This window comes from Cavia porcellus, unplaced genomic scaffold (genome assembly GCF_034190915.1).
Source record: "Cavia porcellus strain 051 isolate PalLab524CR breed Dunkin Hartley unplaced genomic scaffold, mCavPor4.1 scaffold_26, whole genome shotgun sequence".
NCBI lineage: Eukaryota > Metazoa > Chordata > Mammalia > Rodentia > Caviidae > Cavia > Cavia porcellus.
This window is the reverse complement of record NW_026947509.1, coordinates 8,604,245-8,619,355: the sequence shown is the minus strand read 5'-3', so window position 1 is coordinate 8,619,355 and position 15,111 is coordinate 8,604,245. Positions and strand designations below refer to the sequence as shown.

Below are 15,111 nucleotides of genomic sequence, written 5' to 3'. Positions count from 1 at the left end.
TCAGTTACTGGTCCTCTCCAAAGCCAATCTTCTTCTGAAAAGTGGATTCTGAAAACTTGTCCTTCACAAAACTAAAAACCATTATCCAGGAGTGGCAAGCATAGTGCTAGAGTAACTGCTAACATCTTCTTTAATAGAAATAAAGAAAACCTCCAGCCACTTTGCAGTGATTTACTCTGTATGAACCAATGATTTTAAGATAACCAGAGGAATACCACAAAAAGCTCTCTTTAGTATTTTAAAAGAAAGGCATAGCATTTTAGTGGATCATTTTTTTAACCTAAGCAAGCATGATTTGACTTAAGTGTAATATGGGAAAAATGAAAGGAAAGTACACATATTTGAAACATTACTTTTCAAGTTTTTGTACAGATAGTTAAATGTACTAAAACACGTAACTACTTAACACAGAAATTAATTTAGTTAGCCCAAAGGAGTACCACTTTTTAAAATCCATCTGTCAAAAAATTTTAATAAGTTCACCTTATTCAAAATAAGGATGATTTTTAGGTAAATATGTGAGCCCTGTAACTGACATTGTTATCTTTTCCTCAGAAAACATGTGCCACTGCTCCACAGACTGAAGTCTAGTCGCCTGTTCTGGTTAACCAAATTACTCTTCAAATGCTAAGTTAATCACATAGTATCTTACAGCATTAATCATACAGCATACAGCAACCATACAAATTTGCCAGTAATTACCCAGTTTGAGTCAAACCAATTATTATTACTTTCATTCCTAGACAGAGCCACGCTGAAATTCTACGTTAGAGATTTAGTTGGTGTAAATTAAACAGTAGAGTGTTAACACCTAGCCCCAAACAGCTGATATACACTTTCATTACATTCATGAGAAAGTGGACAGTTATTTATTTTATATAAAAGCAATGTGGAGGTTCTCCTCAAACTGTAATGTGATCTTAGTGACCCGTTTGACTTCTAATGAAAATCTTTTAGTGCCAGACAACATATAAATTCTTCTTTCCACTCTAATTCTTGGCCATTGGGACCTCAACTTCATCTTTCCATCTTCAGATCCCACCTCTACAGGGGATGGCAAGCAGCAATCTGACCTCATTTTAAAACAGAGCCATAAAATTAACATGACCAGATTCAGTAGTTGTATTCAATACAACACTGAAAAAAATCATATTGAAATCTAACTCACAAGTCTAAAGAATGGGACAAGTTAACGCACCTCATGGTGGATTTTACAGAACGATGACGGCAACCTAGAATGTGGCATAGGTGGAAAAGACCACACTGAAGTCTAGTCTGCCTGTTCTGGTTAACCACTTAGGGTACATTTAAATAAAACACTCTGAAAATCCATCCTGGAAATTTAAAATGGGACGACCTCTGTAAGACCCGGAACACGGCTGGCTGTTCCTGCTTCTTTCAAATGCCACGTGGGTCACTGCTGTGAACAGAAATGTAGGCACCTGTTCTGATTGCCATCAGACGCTAATCCAAAGGTGTTTACTGTTGGCGCTGCACACGTGCATGAGAGGATGGCACAGCCCCCCGAATCTGCCCCCTGGACCTGCTCCCCACACCGAATTCAAAAGGGATCTCCAGCAACTGTCCTCTCCCAACCTCCTGAGTGCCTGTTTTATGAAATCTGGCCCCTAGTCAAGAAGTTACACTGAAAAGTCTTCTAATCTCCTTCTAAGAGAATGTACTGGATGGCATTTAAGTTCAAGCTCAAGGGTATTAAATTGTACAAAGGAGAAGGGAAAAGGGGCTAGGTTATAGATTTTAACTTCTTAACTAGAAAATTGACTCAAAATAGATTTTCTAATTTACAATGAATCAAAAGAGAAAACATTAGACCATAGCAAAAGTGGCACAAATGTATCAAAAACCAAATGAATAAACATTTGAGGAGATTTATTATTAGAAATCGCAATAAATTTTGGAAAGATGAATTGATTTTGGTTAAAAGGTATAACTGACAATTTATTGGGTGGGAAGATGCATTATTTTCCAATTGTTATCCATCTACAGTAAAACTGATTTGTGTCCTATTGTATTTTATGGAAAAGGAGAGGGCAACTTGCAGTGATTTAGATTAAATGTATTAATCATAACCAAGCACTGTGAACTATATATCTACTATTAAAGAAGATTTTTGACATTTAATTCTGTAGCAATATTTTGGCTCTGTACCACTCTTCCTAAATCCAATTCCTGCTACAGTTGGCAGATTTCTCCCTTTTAATTTTATGAGGCTTAAAGTAGCATTTAACCACCCATGCGGTAAATAATGCGGGATTAGAAATATTTAGTGTTTTGTTTCCCTTTCAAGAGTGGTAATCCATCAAATCCAAAAATGTTCTCTAAAATTTTTCTATATTTTTGGTAATCTCTCCTACAGGATATCATAAAAACTATAAAATTAAATAAAATGCATTACATGGCCAGAAGAAATCTGCCTTTTCTGCAGTCACCCAAAACAGCAGGTAAAACTCGCTTTGAACTAGAGATGTAGAATCCTTACTAAAAAGCAAAATAAAAAAGATATTGAAATACAACATTGGATTAGAAGTTTTAATTTTATTCCCACAGGAAATGAACCTTAATGGCAATGTGCAAATAATTCCTAAGTAGTTTAACCATTTAATAGCCAACCAACCCATGTAATACGGCCAGATGAGGTGTTGGAATGTACAAGAGAAGAAGTATTGAACATCTAAAGATGCTCCAGGTATGTAGTAAATGCTCTACAAATATAAAAATAAAGTTTAATATTAATAATATAGCATGTGAGGCATATTTGCTTTCAATGAGTAAAGTTATTTCATAATTTTTTCACATCAATGAAGCACAAGACAAAAAACAAATGTTTGCCTTACAGAAATTGGTGCTTCTAATTATGATTTAGAGTAGTTGCAAAACATTTTTATATCTATCATGTGTTTTTAAAACTAATTATAACACAGTATTCTTTCATTAAGCCAAAATAATCACTAGAAGTAAAGCTGATTTCAAAAAAAGCGAAGATCCAACTTTTAAATCTGAGTTTGTATTACACATTAGTATTGGTTCTAAATGATTCTGTGTTATTACAGTAATCACCCTATAACTGCACATAGTTCTTTAAGGTATATCAAAGTAATAACAGAACCTGTCAAATGAGTAATTACCTATATTTAATCTATATATAAAACAAATGGTCCAGAAATGAGTAAAGTCTATAATTCATTCAAGACACAGTGATGCCATATATTCATGGTTAGAACATCTAATTTCTTCATACATATTCATATCTTAGCCACTTTTAATGAAACTCATGATCACAGTTGTTGTGATTAGTTTATAATTTCATAGTGGCTAAATAAAATCAAGGATTACTCATCACATATAAGACAATCTGAAAAGACAGTGTGTGTGTGTGCAAGCGTGGAAGGTGTGTGTGTAAAGGCACCTTTACACTTGGTCCACTGTGCCCTTCACAGTGCTATGCTGTGAAGGTGGGAGTTACCAAACGGACAATCTGGGAGGAAGAAACTCATTCCTGTTGCCCAGACAGCTAACATTTTCAGGAGCGTCCCAATGGAAGGTAAAAGCACTTCAGTAAAAACCAGGACATCACAATCATTTGCTGAGCAAAGACAGTGATATCAAGGTCACACTTGACCAGGAACGAGCCAGATGAAGTGGTAGCTCCCAAAAATAGTTTCTGGAGGTGGCCATGCAGCAGGGGTGCTCTGAGAAGCCATGGGGAGATGGGTTAGGCAGCGAAGGTGTCTGAAGCAGCACACAGGAAGCAGGCGACAGGAAATTTGTGACTTGGACCACGTTGTTTATTTCATTACAACTTCTCATGACTTCAAGGGCAAACCAAGTAAAAATTCTAAAAGCTTTCTTCAATATGAGAACCCAGTCAAATTTTGATGTAAGGCAACTTCTACACATTGACAAGAAATTTAGGATTCAAGTCTCATACTGTTTTGAAAAGTTAAGATTCAGAAAAGCAAAAATCACCGCAACATTCAGCTGAAAATACAGAAAGAAGGACAATTCCTGGAAATTTGAACTTGGAAAAGAACTGAAGTTCAGAAGCCCTACACCTGATCCTTGTAAGAGTAGTTAATTGTTTAAAATCCCTCACTGTGAATTCATAACAATACTGATACAACAGAAAGCATACAGACTCTGAGACTTACAAAACACTGTGCAGTATGACTCAAATATGTATTGTTTCACTAACTTTTAGAACCATTTGAAAGAACAGAAAACTGACAGGAAACAGTTTGTTTTGTGATAAACATGAAAAATACTTAAAGGCCAACAAGAACCTAATAAATCGGTAAGTATCAAAGGACAAGAGAGCAAATGTAGGTGGAATCAAAGTAAAAGAAGGAAAAAGGAAAAGGAATGAAAATGTATTTACATGACGCAGAATCATTACACTAAAAAAAGTGTGTGTAAATTTAAGAAGATTATATCAAAATGCAAAATAATGATGACCAGTAGATTCACTTCCTTGACCCAAAATATTTAAGATATATTAGTTTAGTGGTCTGTTAGGTCTAACCAATCTATATAATTAGTAGGAAATATATATTTTACCCCAGTAGGGAAGGCTGCATAGCTTGATAGTTAAATATCTGAGAAGGGGGTCAGAGTTTCAGTCCTATCACTACCAGTTACTAACTGTGACCTTGAATTAATGACTTAAGACATTTGTCTCTCAGTTTCCTGGTCTATAAAATAAAGAGGAAAATAATATTGATCTCATTAGACTTTATGTAAATATAACATGAATTATGCTAAAGAGATTAGACTACCTACTGATAGACAGAATGATAAAAACATTAAATAATGTTAGACATCATAGTAATATTTTTCTTCTTTTTAATATTACAATGATCTTTTACTAAGATCAGTACATACAAAACTGATGTGAAAAATAAAATCATTTAATGTACTATAATGAAATATTACACAGCCAAGCAAAACAATGAAAAGTATAAGTACAGTTTATAATGTCTTAGACATTTTGTTAGTGTGCAAAAAGCAAGATGCAAGAAAGATGCTCTAATGCACGGATTGGTGTGAGAGGATTAGGCACAGAGAAAGACTTTCCACTGGATAATTTTTGTCCTATTTGAATTTCAAACCCTGTATATCTACTACTTTGCAAGATAATGAAAATTAAGGACATAAAGTTGTCTTTAACTGTTGTTCTCATGAACACAACACGACGGCTGGACTACTGTGCCAGCTCCTCACAAAGCTCCAGCAAAACACCAATGAAAGAATAAAAGGTATTGCTCCGCAAAGACCAGAGAACAGACAAGCAAACACCACCCAAGGAAAATCCAAAGGACCTAAGACCGGCTGCTCAGGCTCCTGTACATGCCGTGGGCTGGGGGACAGGCAGGAAGAAGACGGCTGCTCGGCCCCGGGCTCCAGACAATTCCAGGACTTGGAGGTTCTGCACACCGCTCAACAGGTCCCTAGGCGAACGTCTAGTTCTACAAAGTTCATCGCTAGACCCCGTGTATCTCAGACATAGGTTCCTACTCCTGTCATGTGTTCCAGCAGCGACTTTAGATTCACAGCAAAAATATGCTAAACTAGAAAGGCAGCATTCCTGTGGGCCACAGGACACCCTTCCCCGAAGGTCGGGGCAGGCAGGGCAAGTCTGCACCAGAATGCACCTGGCCTTGGTGCATAGCCAGTATCGTGGACCTCAAAATCCCCAGAGCAACAGTTACAGATCCGTCACCCGAAAGAGCAGCAGGCCTGGCTCTGCACACCAGCATCCAGTCGGCTTTCAGTGCTCTCTCAAGGGAGCCTGGTATGCCATCTTCTCATGAAGTACACAAAGGCAGAAGTAAAAACAGGGAGGAATTTAAATACTATTTGGCTGGAAAAGATGCTGTCATCTAAGGTCACACTAGCAACTTAACCAGTGGTGGAAAACTCTCAAATAAATATGGGTAATGCCCATCAAGAGGTAAATGGATAAAGACAATGTGGTGTATATACACAATGGAATTAACTCAGTCATAAAGAATTCGTGTCATTTGCAGGAAAACAGATGGATCCTGAGACCATGATGGTATGTGAAATAAGGCACAGCAGTGAGGACAGAAAAAAAATCACATTTTAGAAATGTCTGCTTGGGAGTTACATATGTCTGCCGGGGATAAGATGCAGGGAAAAGAAACGAGAGACCAGGGAGACGGATGCACCGCAAAACAGTAAGGTTCTGAGAAAGGCCACCTGGGCAGGGACAGGACAGATGAAGGAAGCAGGAAGACTCAGGCTCGACACGAAAGTACATGGGAGGATGGAGATGGAACCCAAATTCCAGTTGAAGAAGCAGAACAACCCTGGAGATGAGTGCTCCCCTAACAAACGTGAGGCCGCCCTGTTCTCCTCTCCTCCTTTCCCACCAATCCACTGTAAGGCCGGGGGGGACAAAGATGGACTTGTGGATTTTGTGTCTTCATCCTCTAGCAGGACGAGGACATCAGGGACCTCATCACACTTACACACGATGGATCAGGGAAGTCCTCACAGAACGTCCAAACCAGAACTCGAGTTTTGGAGTCAGATAACAGAAGCGTTTGTCCATCTGACAAATATAAAACTTTAAAATTTAAAAAGTCCAACCGTGTATGTAAGTAAAATGAGGTGAAACATATGACAACAGTATAATTTTGAAGAAAAATCTCTAGACTAATGCTTTGAATCTATACAAATCTGAATCCAAATGTTGTTATGATACACTGCACCTAAAGCTAAATACCTCTGCAAGCTCAAAATTACATTTATCTGGAACATTTAACAGTATAAGCATCCTTTAACCACAGATTAGATTTAAATATGAAACTCTCAATATATTGTTAAATTATAGGCTGTATTTTAAAAATCAGCAACATTCTGCTTTATTTTCCTACTAAGTACAGTATTAAACAGTGTTTTGACAACTGTGTTTAAAAAACAAAAAGCTTACAAGTTTTGTTGGCTTAAAACAGAAAAATACGTGTGTGTGCGCATCCGTGGTTTGTCAGAATCCGCTTTCCTGGGTGACAGGAAACACCGAAGGGTGTCATCACTGACTAGTTCAGGGAACCCTGCCCACCCACACGACTTGTGAATTCTCAGCTGTTCGAGCTGACCTTCAGCTGCAGGATTTGCAGGTGACTCCGATACTGAAAGTGCGCGTTAGATATTATTAGCGAGTCTTCTACCCATCATTGATTTTGAAACTTTTCTGATATTAGGTATCTGACATATCTGAGGTAAATTAGAAAGCTGAGTTTTATAGACCATCAGAGTAATTATAGCAGCAACATAAAAGGCAGAAAACCTGAGCCGAAGCTTCTGAAAACATAAAATGTTTGCAGCATGTCTGTTTCCCTGATTCAGTCTTAGAAAAGGAAAATACTAAGGACTCCTGGCAATGTCAACACCATTTTAAGGGTGACCGGCGAAAGGTGTCGAATCCATCTGAGGAGCTAAGCGGTAACCAGACAGCAGCACTGGCTTCCAGCAAGAAAGAGCACTTTGGGACACATTTCAAACACTTTGCAGCATACAAAAAAGAATGAAAAATTTTAAATGATAAAGAGTCTAAAAAATACTTTTAGGAAATCTCGTATGCCTGCAAATTCAGAATTTTTAAACATTCATTAAGGAATCAATAAATCAGATCTTCAAAAACTCAGTCTTACAGCAAGCCATTTCGTTACTAATGCAAAATGACCTAAGAATGTGTACAAAGTTAAAAAGAAATACAAACAAAAATAACCCAGGAATTATGGCATTTTATGAATTTTAAAATATGAAACAAGAAAGACTGGTTGCACTGTAAAATGTTTAAGGAGCTTTGAAAAAGGAGAGTAAATTGGCAGGGAAGTTCTTACAGGTTAAATTTCAGAATAATCATTATGATGAAATCCAGACAAGAAGTCCAAAATACTAGGTAAACACTTAGCAAACGTAAATTTCCTTTTTAAAAAAACAAAGCATTAGTAGTGATGCTGTGCTTTGTAAACAAAAGTGGCTCAGTTTTCTACTTGCTTTTTAAGTGACATTTAAATGCTTTTGATCAATGTAGTCCGGAAGTGACAAAACAACTTGGCTAAAACCTTCCCTTCTTAATGACCAGGTCAGGTCTGCGGAGTACACACGCTTGCTCTCTGTCCCACATACGATGGGGTGAGGAAAGCAATAACCTGGCCACAGCTGCAAAGGTTCCAGCTGACATGTCTTATTCTCTCCAATCACCTTCATATCTTATAATTATCACGTATTCATATCATACATTATTTTTCTTCATGGCCATTTTAATTTATTTACTTCCTCCCTGCCTTCCCAAGTTTTTATTCATGATCATGTAAGTTCTGCAGACCATGTCTACTTGTTCACTCTGTAATACGGAAGTCAGCACAGTATTTAGCATTACTAACACTTGCATAGCTAGCTTGATAAATTTTCATTAAATGGATGCATGCCACCTAAAAGCTAGGCAAACTATCAGGCTCAGTAAAGCACCAGCTTTCAGCCTGGCCGGTGGAGAACAGGTGTGGAACTTAGATACCTGATACAGTTTATAGTCACCTGATGCACTATGCCTCTTACTATAGTTCAAATGGATTCCTGTCCGCTTCAAAGCCCGAAGCGATCCAACCTTACTCACTTTCTCAGTCACAAAATCTGCCCTGTGCCCTGCTCTGCAAACACGCTCAGGAACACTGCACACACAGTTTTCTGAATACTTCAGGAAGCATCTTGTGTCCAGTTTAAACCTTGACCGTGTCTGTCGGCCAGTTCCCAACCAAACTGAGCTGGTGAGTTCTCATTCCAGAAGTCCAGCTGAAACCTCCTTCCCTATAAATGTCTTCCCAGAATTGTGCCATGTTATACAGATGGGGGAAACAGGGAACAGAACAAATAAAGAGAATTTTCATCATGTTTGAACCACAGTAACAATCTGACAGCTACACAACACACTAGAGGCAAGCTGGAGGGTACGAGGGCAGGACAAGCTGAAGAAGGTTCTAGAACCAAAAATGTACACAATCGGCAAGAAAGCACTACCACACACACACACACACACACACACACACACACACACAAAAGGGAGATCAGAACGGAGGGCGGTGGCCAGTGACGAATCCCATGGAAGCAGTAAAAATTAATTTTATTTTTGTTATGGTAATACTTTGATTGTACAGGCATGTCAAGAAGTAAGAAAGCATGTGGCATCTCAAAATAACTAATAATCTATATATCCAAAGGCATTGTGTGAATCTGAATAATTACAACTTGAAAAAGAGAATTTACTTGTATTTATTGGCAACATGATAGCAATATGAAGAAACTTCCATATGGCATTATTTTTGGATACTGAAGGATAAAAAACAAATTAAGTTGTAAATGTTGTTACATTATATAGATGTTAAAATATTAAATCAATTAAATATATCAGTTAGACACAGACAAGTGCCTGGTGCAGGCATTATTACAAGTGTTTGCTGTCACTGCAAACATTCACTTTGTACAGCCACACATTCCTGAAGTATCACAAGTCCAAATGCCAATAAAAGTCAAGTGCTAAGTTATCAGAGAACCAAGCACAAAGATTTAATTATATAGAAAAAGCATGTGTGTCAATTTTAGTAACATTAAAATATTAATCGTGAATACCTATTTATACTTTTTGCCAAAGAATTTTTAAGAATATGGAGAACATAATAAGCATGCAAATGTGGTTGAATGAATACACTACTTACTTTCTCTGCATCATTTCAATTTTATACATCTGTTCCTCTTTTAACAAATACAGTATCAATATTAATACAGTATCAGTAATACTACTGATATAGTATCAATAGTTGAATGAAAAATTATTTGCCACAGTTTGAAATATGAATTATGGATATTAAGTGTATGTGACATGAAATATAAGTTGTGAATGACATAAAAATAGAGAATTTTAAATCAAACAAGAAACACTATAACATATCTTTTAAAAAGAAATTTTAATTATAATTCTATTAATTTATACTTTTTGACACAATAATTACCGTGATCTCACAATATGTTCTAACCTGTTTCTAATGCAACATCTGGATCTCAAGCTGATGTTCAGATTAGATAAAAACTATAGTAACATTTACAGTAAAAGAAAAGATGCATCAAATATATTTCAAGTATAGCAACTTTCTAAACATACATTCTTTTTGTATTCTCCAAAGTATGCAAAAATCTTTCAGGATACAAATAAGTATCTATATACAGGTGTTATAATAAAGAATTTAGATGCAGAACTCAATTCAAAAATTTTAGATAACAAATCAGTGCATGACCACTCTGCATGATTCTGAAGAACCATTTCAGATTTCCTACCTATCATAAAATTACCTTTTCAGACTAGCCTACGAAAAGTCTGCCATTCTGCTATTTGAACCAACTCCATTTTAAATGGTCCTTTTATAGTATACGGTTATAAACCAACTAAACCTTCTTACTCTAAATATTAAGGAAAAGCAAGACATAGAAAGCAAATCTCTAATATACAAATACTATTTATCAACATGCCACTCACAGAACCCATTTTCTATGACTTCCTAGAAGAAAACATCTACAATTTTCCTTTTCTCCTACAGAACAAACTGACTCAAAATTTTGAAAAGACATAAACTATAATGTTGTGGGCAATATGTTAGGTATATAAACAGTATGCTTGCTCATCCAGTATGACAATTTGTATTAAAGTTTAATGCTCACATATTTTCCAGATACTTAAGCTTGATAAATACGTATAAGAAGTCAATCAAATCAGATTTATTTATGTGGCATAATAAACACATATGCCACAATTATGTTATGTATTCTCATTTCAACTATATAAAAATTGGACTGAGAAAATTATCAAATTTTTAAATACTTATCAAACTTACACTAGCTTTTAAACACTGTATTGCAGTAAGCCATTAATTTCCCAATTTTTCAAAATATTATAGAATTTGAATGGTACTTTTCAGAGGGCAGATACAGTATCTATTGATAGAACATTGGTTCAAAAAGAGAATTTAAGCATTCTCTCACCTTCCAAAAACACAGTAATTGCAGTGCGTAGAAGGAGGTCATCCTGGCCAGCTGGAATGCTATACTTAAATGAGGTTACACAAATTCACTAAGTCCTTGGCCCAGAACAAACTCGGGCATAGTTACTGTGCTACTATTCTGAATTGTACTTAACGACCAAATTCTGGAAATGGATTCAGGCTAACTCTGGATTAATTATCATTTGTTTAATTCTCCTAAAAGGAAGGAATGAGAAGCTGGTTAGCCAGCACCCTAGAAAGTGGTTCCTTTTCTACCAAAAAAGTCATAGTAATTCCTATCAAAATTAAATTCTCACAACTCTGTCCACATTTCCCCATGTATATTTGGACAAGATTGTTTTTAAAAATCAGACCAATCTAGACCTAAACCTCCTAAACAGTGTAATTTTTTTTGCAGAAAAAAAAATCTTAATGATTGGGATGGGTGGAAGATGAAGAACTTTTTCCAGTTTGTAATTAAAATTTTGAGATTTAGTACATTGGCTGCCAAGTAACATTTATTTAAATGATTATTCACAGATGATATTAAAGATGGGGCCAAGACAAATACAGATGAGGTATAAAAGAAACATAAAAGGTTGTGACATAAAGCACCCTAAATATTAAAGGTAAAAGCAAGTTATACATCAAATATCATTTAAAAAGTTGAAAGTCTAAAATTCTGCACTTTGACTCCTGGTTCTTAATTTAAATCACAACTACTGGCTTTGATATTTAATAATAGTAACTACCATTTAAATAAATACCATGTTCCAAAAATAAGACTAGGCCCATTATGGATATACATAATTTAATTTAAACCCAGTCACAGTTCTGAAAAGCTTTGTCTGTATTTCACAAAGGATGAAACTGAGGTCCAAAATGTAATTATAAAGAAAAGAAAAACAAACAAACAAAAAAACCACAGAGCCAGAACGGAGATTCAAAGGTCTGGCTTGAGAATCTGCACTTTCCCTGATGTATCCTTTATTCTCTACAGTACAGTCAATCCTTGTTCCTATTTCAAGGTTCCATTATTTGCAGACTTCCTCCCTTAAAATGTACTTGTGGCTCCCCAATCAGTCCTCACAGGCCCCCGCAGTCACCCACAGACATGCACACCGGGGAGCAGGCTGCATCAGAGACCTATGCCTCCAGCTGAGGGCGACCCGGCGTCGCCTCCTGCTCTGCCTCTCCCACCAGAACCAGGTATCCTTTGTGTGGTCTGTTTTATGCCCGCATCACTGCTTCTCTATGCTTTGTGGCGGTGATCTCACCACTTAACACGGACGGCCCTGCGGTACAGCGCTAAGTGCCACAGGTATTTAGTGGGGTGTCTCAGGGAGAAGGCACGTGTGGACTCAAGCCTGAGTTCCCGTCTATCGGACAGGAGTTCGCTGTTAACAGGTCTAAGATGTGTGGCAAATGTCTCTGAACACAGATAGACAGAAGAAGAGGACATGCACTCATCAGCTGGTGAAATGCTGAGAAAATAGGCTTAAAGGAACCCATTCCTGTTTCCCCTGGGGAACAATGGTCCAGCACCACTGACCCAGTGTCCACCAGGACTGCATGGAACATGACGGTGCCACCTAAGGAGAGGTGACCGCAAACATTTCCCCAGAGGAGTGTGTACCTGAAGCTTCAGCAAAAGATTTTCCTGCTGTCACTTCCTTCAGAACCACCACAAGTTACATGTTTGCAGTCCTGATTTCCATTTCAGAAAAAGCAACCCTTTCTTGCCATCCTGCCTAATGGATTGCAGCTACATGTACTTGACTTTGCTTAGAAAATTAACATCTTTCAAAAAAACAACTGGGCCCTTGCACCACGAAGCTCTCATATAAATAAATTTCTTATTAGCAAAAGCCATGAATATTGTTGCAAGGTGACTGTTTTGTGAGATCATGATTTATGTATAATGTAAATAGAAACAGTAAAAACTTAACACAGGAAATCAGAAAAATATTGGCACAAATTAGAACTCTTACCTTTGTTGTCCAAGTCAGAGATTTTATTGAAGAAAAAAAAAATTACAGTACTTTAAAATTCAAACAAGGACAATTCAGGGTTCAATGAAAGAAAACGTGAAGGAGCCCATTGTCTTCATTAAAATTTTGAATACAATAAAAATTTTCAAAAGCCCCACAGACCAGGAAAGGTTTATGGCCTAATGCGTTAGTTCCATTATAAACACATACATATATAGTGTATCTCCACCAAGTGAAACTTAATCACCTTTTTACAATTTAGAAAGGGAAGGCAGCTTTTAGTACGGTGAAGCCATGTATCATCAATACCATGAAGCTCACCTATCAGTTGTAATAGCTTCTATAAAATACCACAGTGAGATTGCACTAAGCTTAGAAAATGGGCTACAAATCCCAGCTATGCTCAAGCAAGCAGTGAACCAAAAATAAAAATAGGTAAAACTGAACCAAGAACTAGATAGAATTCATCTAGATTCATGATTGGTAAGGCAAAGTTGAAAGGCCAAGGTTTTAAAGTGACTTATTCAGATTTGAAAGACAGTCATTACACAAAATAAAAGCATTCATGTAATTGAGCAAAAAATATTTTCACTCCAAACACATAGCACAAACAAGCTTGTGTACAGTTTCTAAACACCACATTATTGTTTCTTTAATTATCGGTTTAATAAATATGCAAAGTAAAGAGACTCAGAGTTGGGCTTTTTCATTTTTAATCTCTCCAGTTAGATAAGCAATCTAAAAGGAGATGTCATACATTCCTGCTTCATGAATTCGTGAATAAAATCTTTCAGATTGCAATGACTTTACTTAAAGGCAATGTCAACTGTAAGTTTCTATTTCAATCATATTTAAGTTACCATTAAATGCTGAATTAACAATCCATACAATATAAAAATATACATATTAAATCACATTGACTTCATCAATTCTCTTGGAGTTTAATAAAATATTCATCATTTTAATATAACACTGTAAAGGACTCTGGGGGCCTGAATTTATGCAGATGTCCACCATCCACAGAAATGTCACCTGCCCCTCCACCCCTGGTTGGGGAAAATGAGCTTATGCAGGTGTCTGGAGCTCACAGAGACAGACAGGCCTGCCATTCTAACTGAGTAGGCAGCTCCTGCCTAGGAATAACATGATTCAGGGTCACACAATATTGGTTAAAATACCAGGCTTCACATGATTTCATTAGACTCTGAGCCAAAATCAAAACCATGATACATTTTCAGATATCTGACAAAACAGATGATTTCAAAGGTAATAGTAAATGACTCTACTAGTAGAGACAGTGATTACTGTGGCTAGTCCAGATGAAGGATGATTTCTGCAGTACAATGAACACTGTACTATAAAATACAATGCGTTTGCAATACAGAACAGATTATCCAAGTAGAAACAAAACTGAACAAAATACAAACTCCAGCAAAGATCATCAACCCTACCTATTACCTATCTTAGCCCTTGTTAAAATACCCTGAGTAAAATGCAGTTATTATAAATAATGCTGGTTATAGCAACTTCTCTAAAAACGGTGATAATTGTCAACGTGCCACGTTTTTTATTTACAACAGCCATAGGTAAAAGTTAATTCTTAACCAGTCACAATATAAACATTGAGGAATATGTAGGTAAAATCTAGAAGTTTTTAACTGTCTAGCTTTTGTTAGTATTTTGGCAAAGCAAGTAATACATCAATGGATTCATTGTAAAAAATAATCATAAAAGAAAAGTATATAAAATTTACAGTAGTTTCTATCCACCCTGGGCCATCCTAGCTCTCTACAAGCCTCCCCAGTCAGGTTTGCTTCTGACTGACAGGAAGAATATCCAGCCAAAACAGCCCCATGTCTGCACCAAAGAGGCTCTCACTTCAGTGATTTCCCTCCGGGGAAGAGGCCAGGAGCCAGGGTCCCTCGAGTGTCATTCCCCAGATGTTCAAAACGTAACTAATTTATTAGCATTAGAAGATTTGGTTTATAGGGGAATCTCACTGGTCCAGTTTGTAGCCTACAAAAAAATGGATTATTTTTAAGTAT

The 15,111-nt window shown here is 36.7% G+C and overlaps 1 protein-coding gene across 5 annotated transcripts in view; it reads right to left on the bottom strand.

The window, feature by feature from the left end:
• The window catches only part of Gpatch2 (G-patch domain containing 2), a 145,691-nt gene that overhangs the window by 113,208 nt on the left and 17,372 nt on the right, over positions 1 to 15,111 (bottom strand). Inside the window, exon 6 of one of the 5 annotated variants that reach the window (XM_013157672.3) lies at positions 13,068 to 15,082. The exons of the other annotated variants lie outside the window; for them this stretch is intronic. Within the exon in view, the coding sequence (XP_013013126.1) occupies positions 15,050 to 15,082 (33 nt within the window). The 3' untranslated portion in view covers positions 13,068 to 15,049. Of the gene's footprint in view, positions 1 to 13,067; positions 15,083 to 15,111 lie in introns of those variants that run through there. 5 annotated transcript variants of the gene reach the window in all.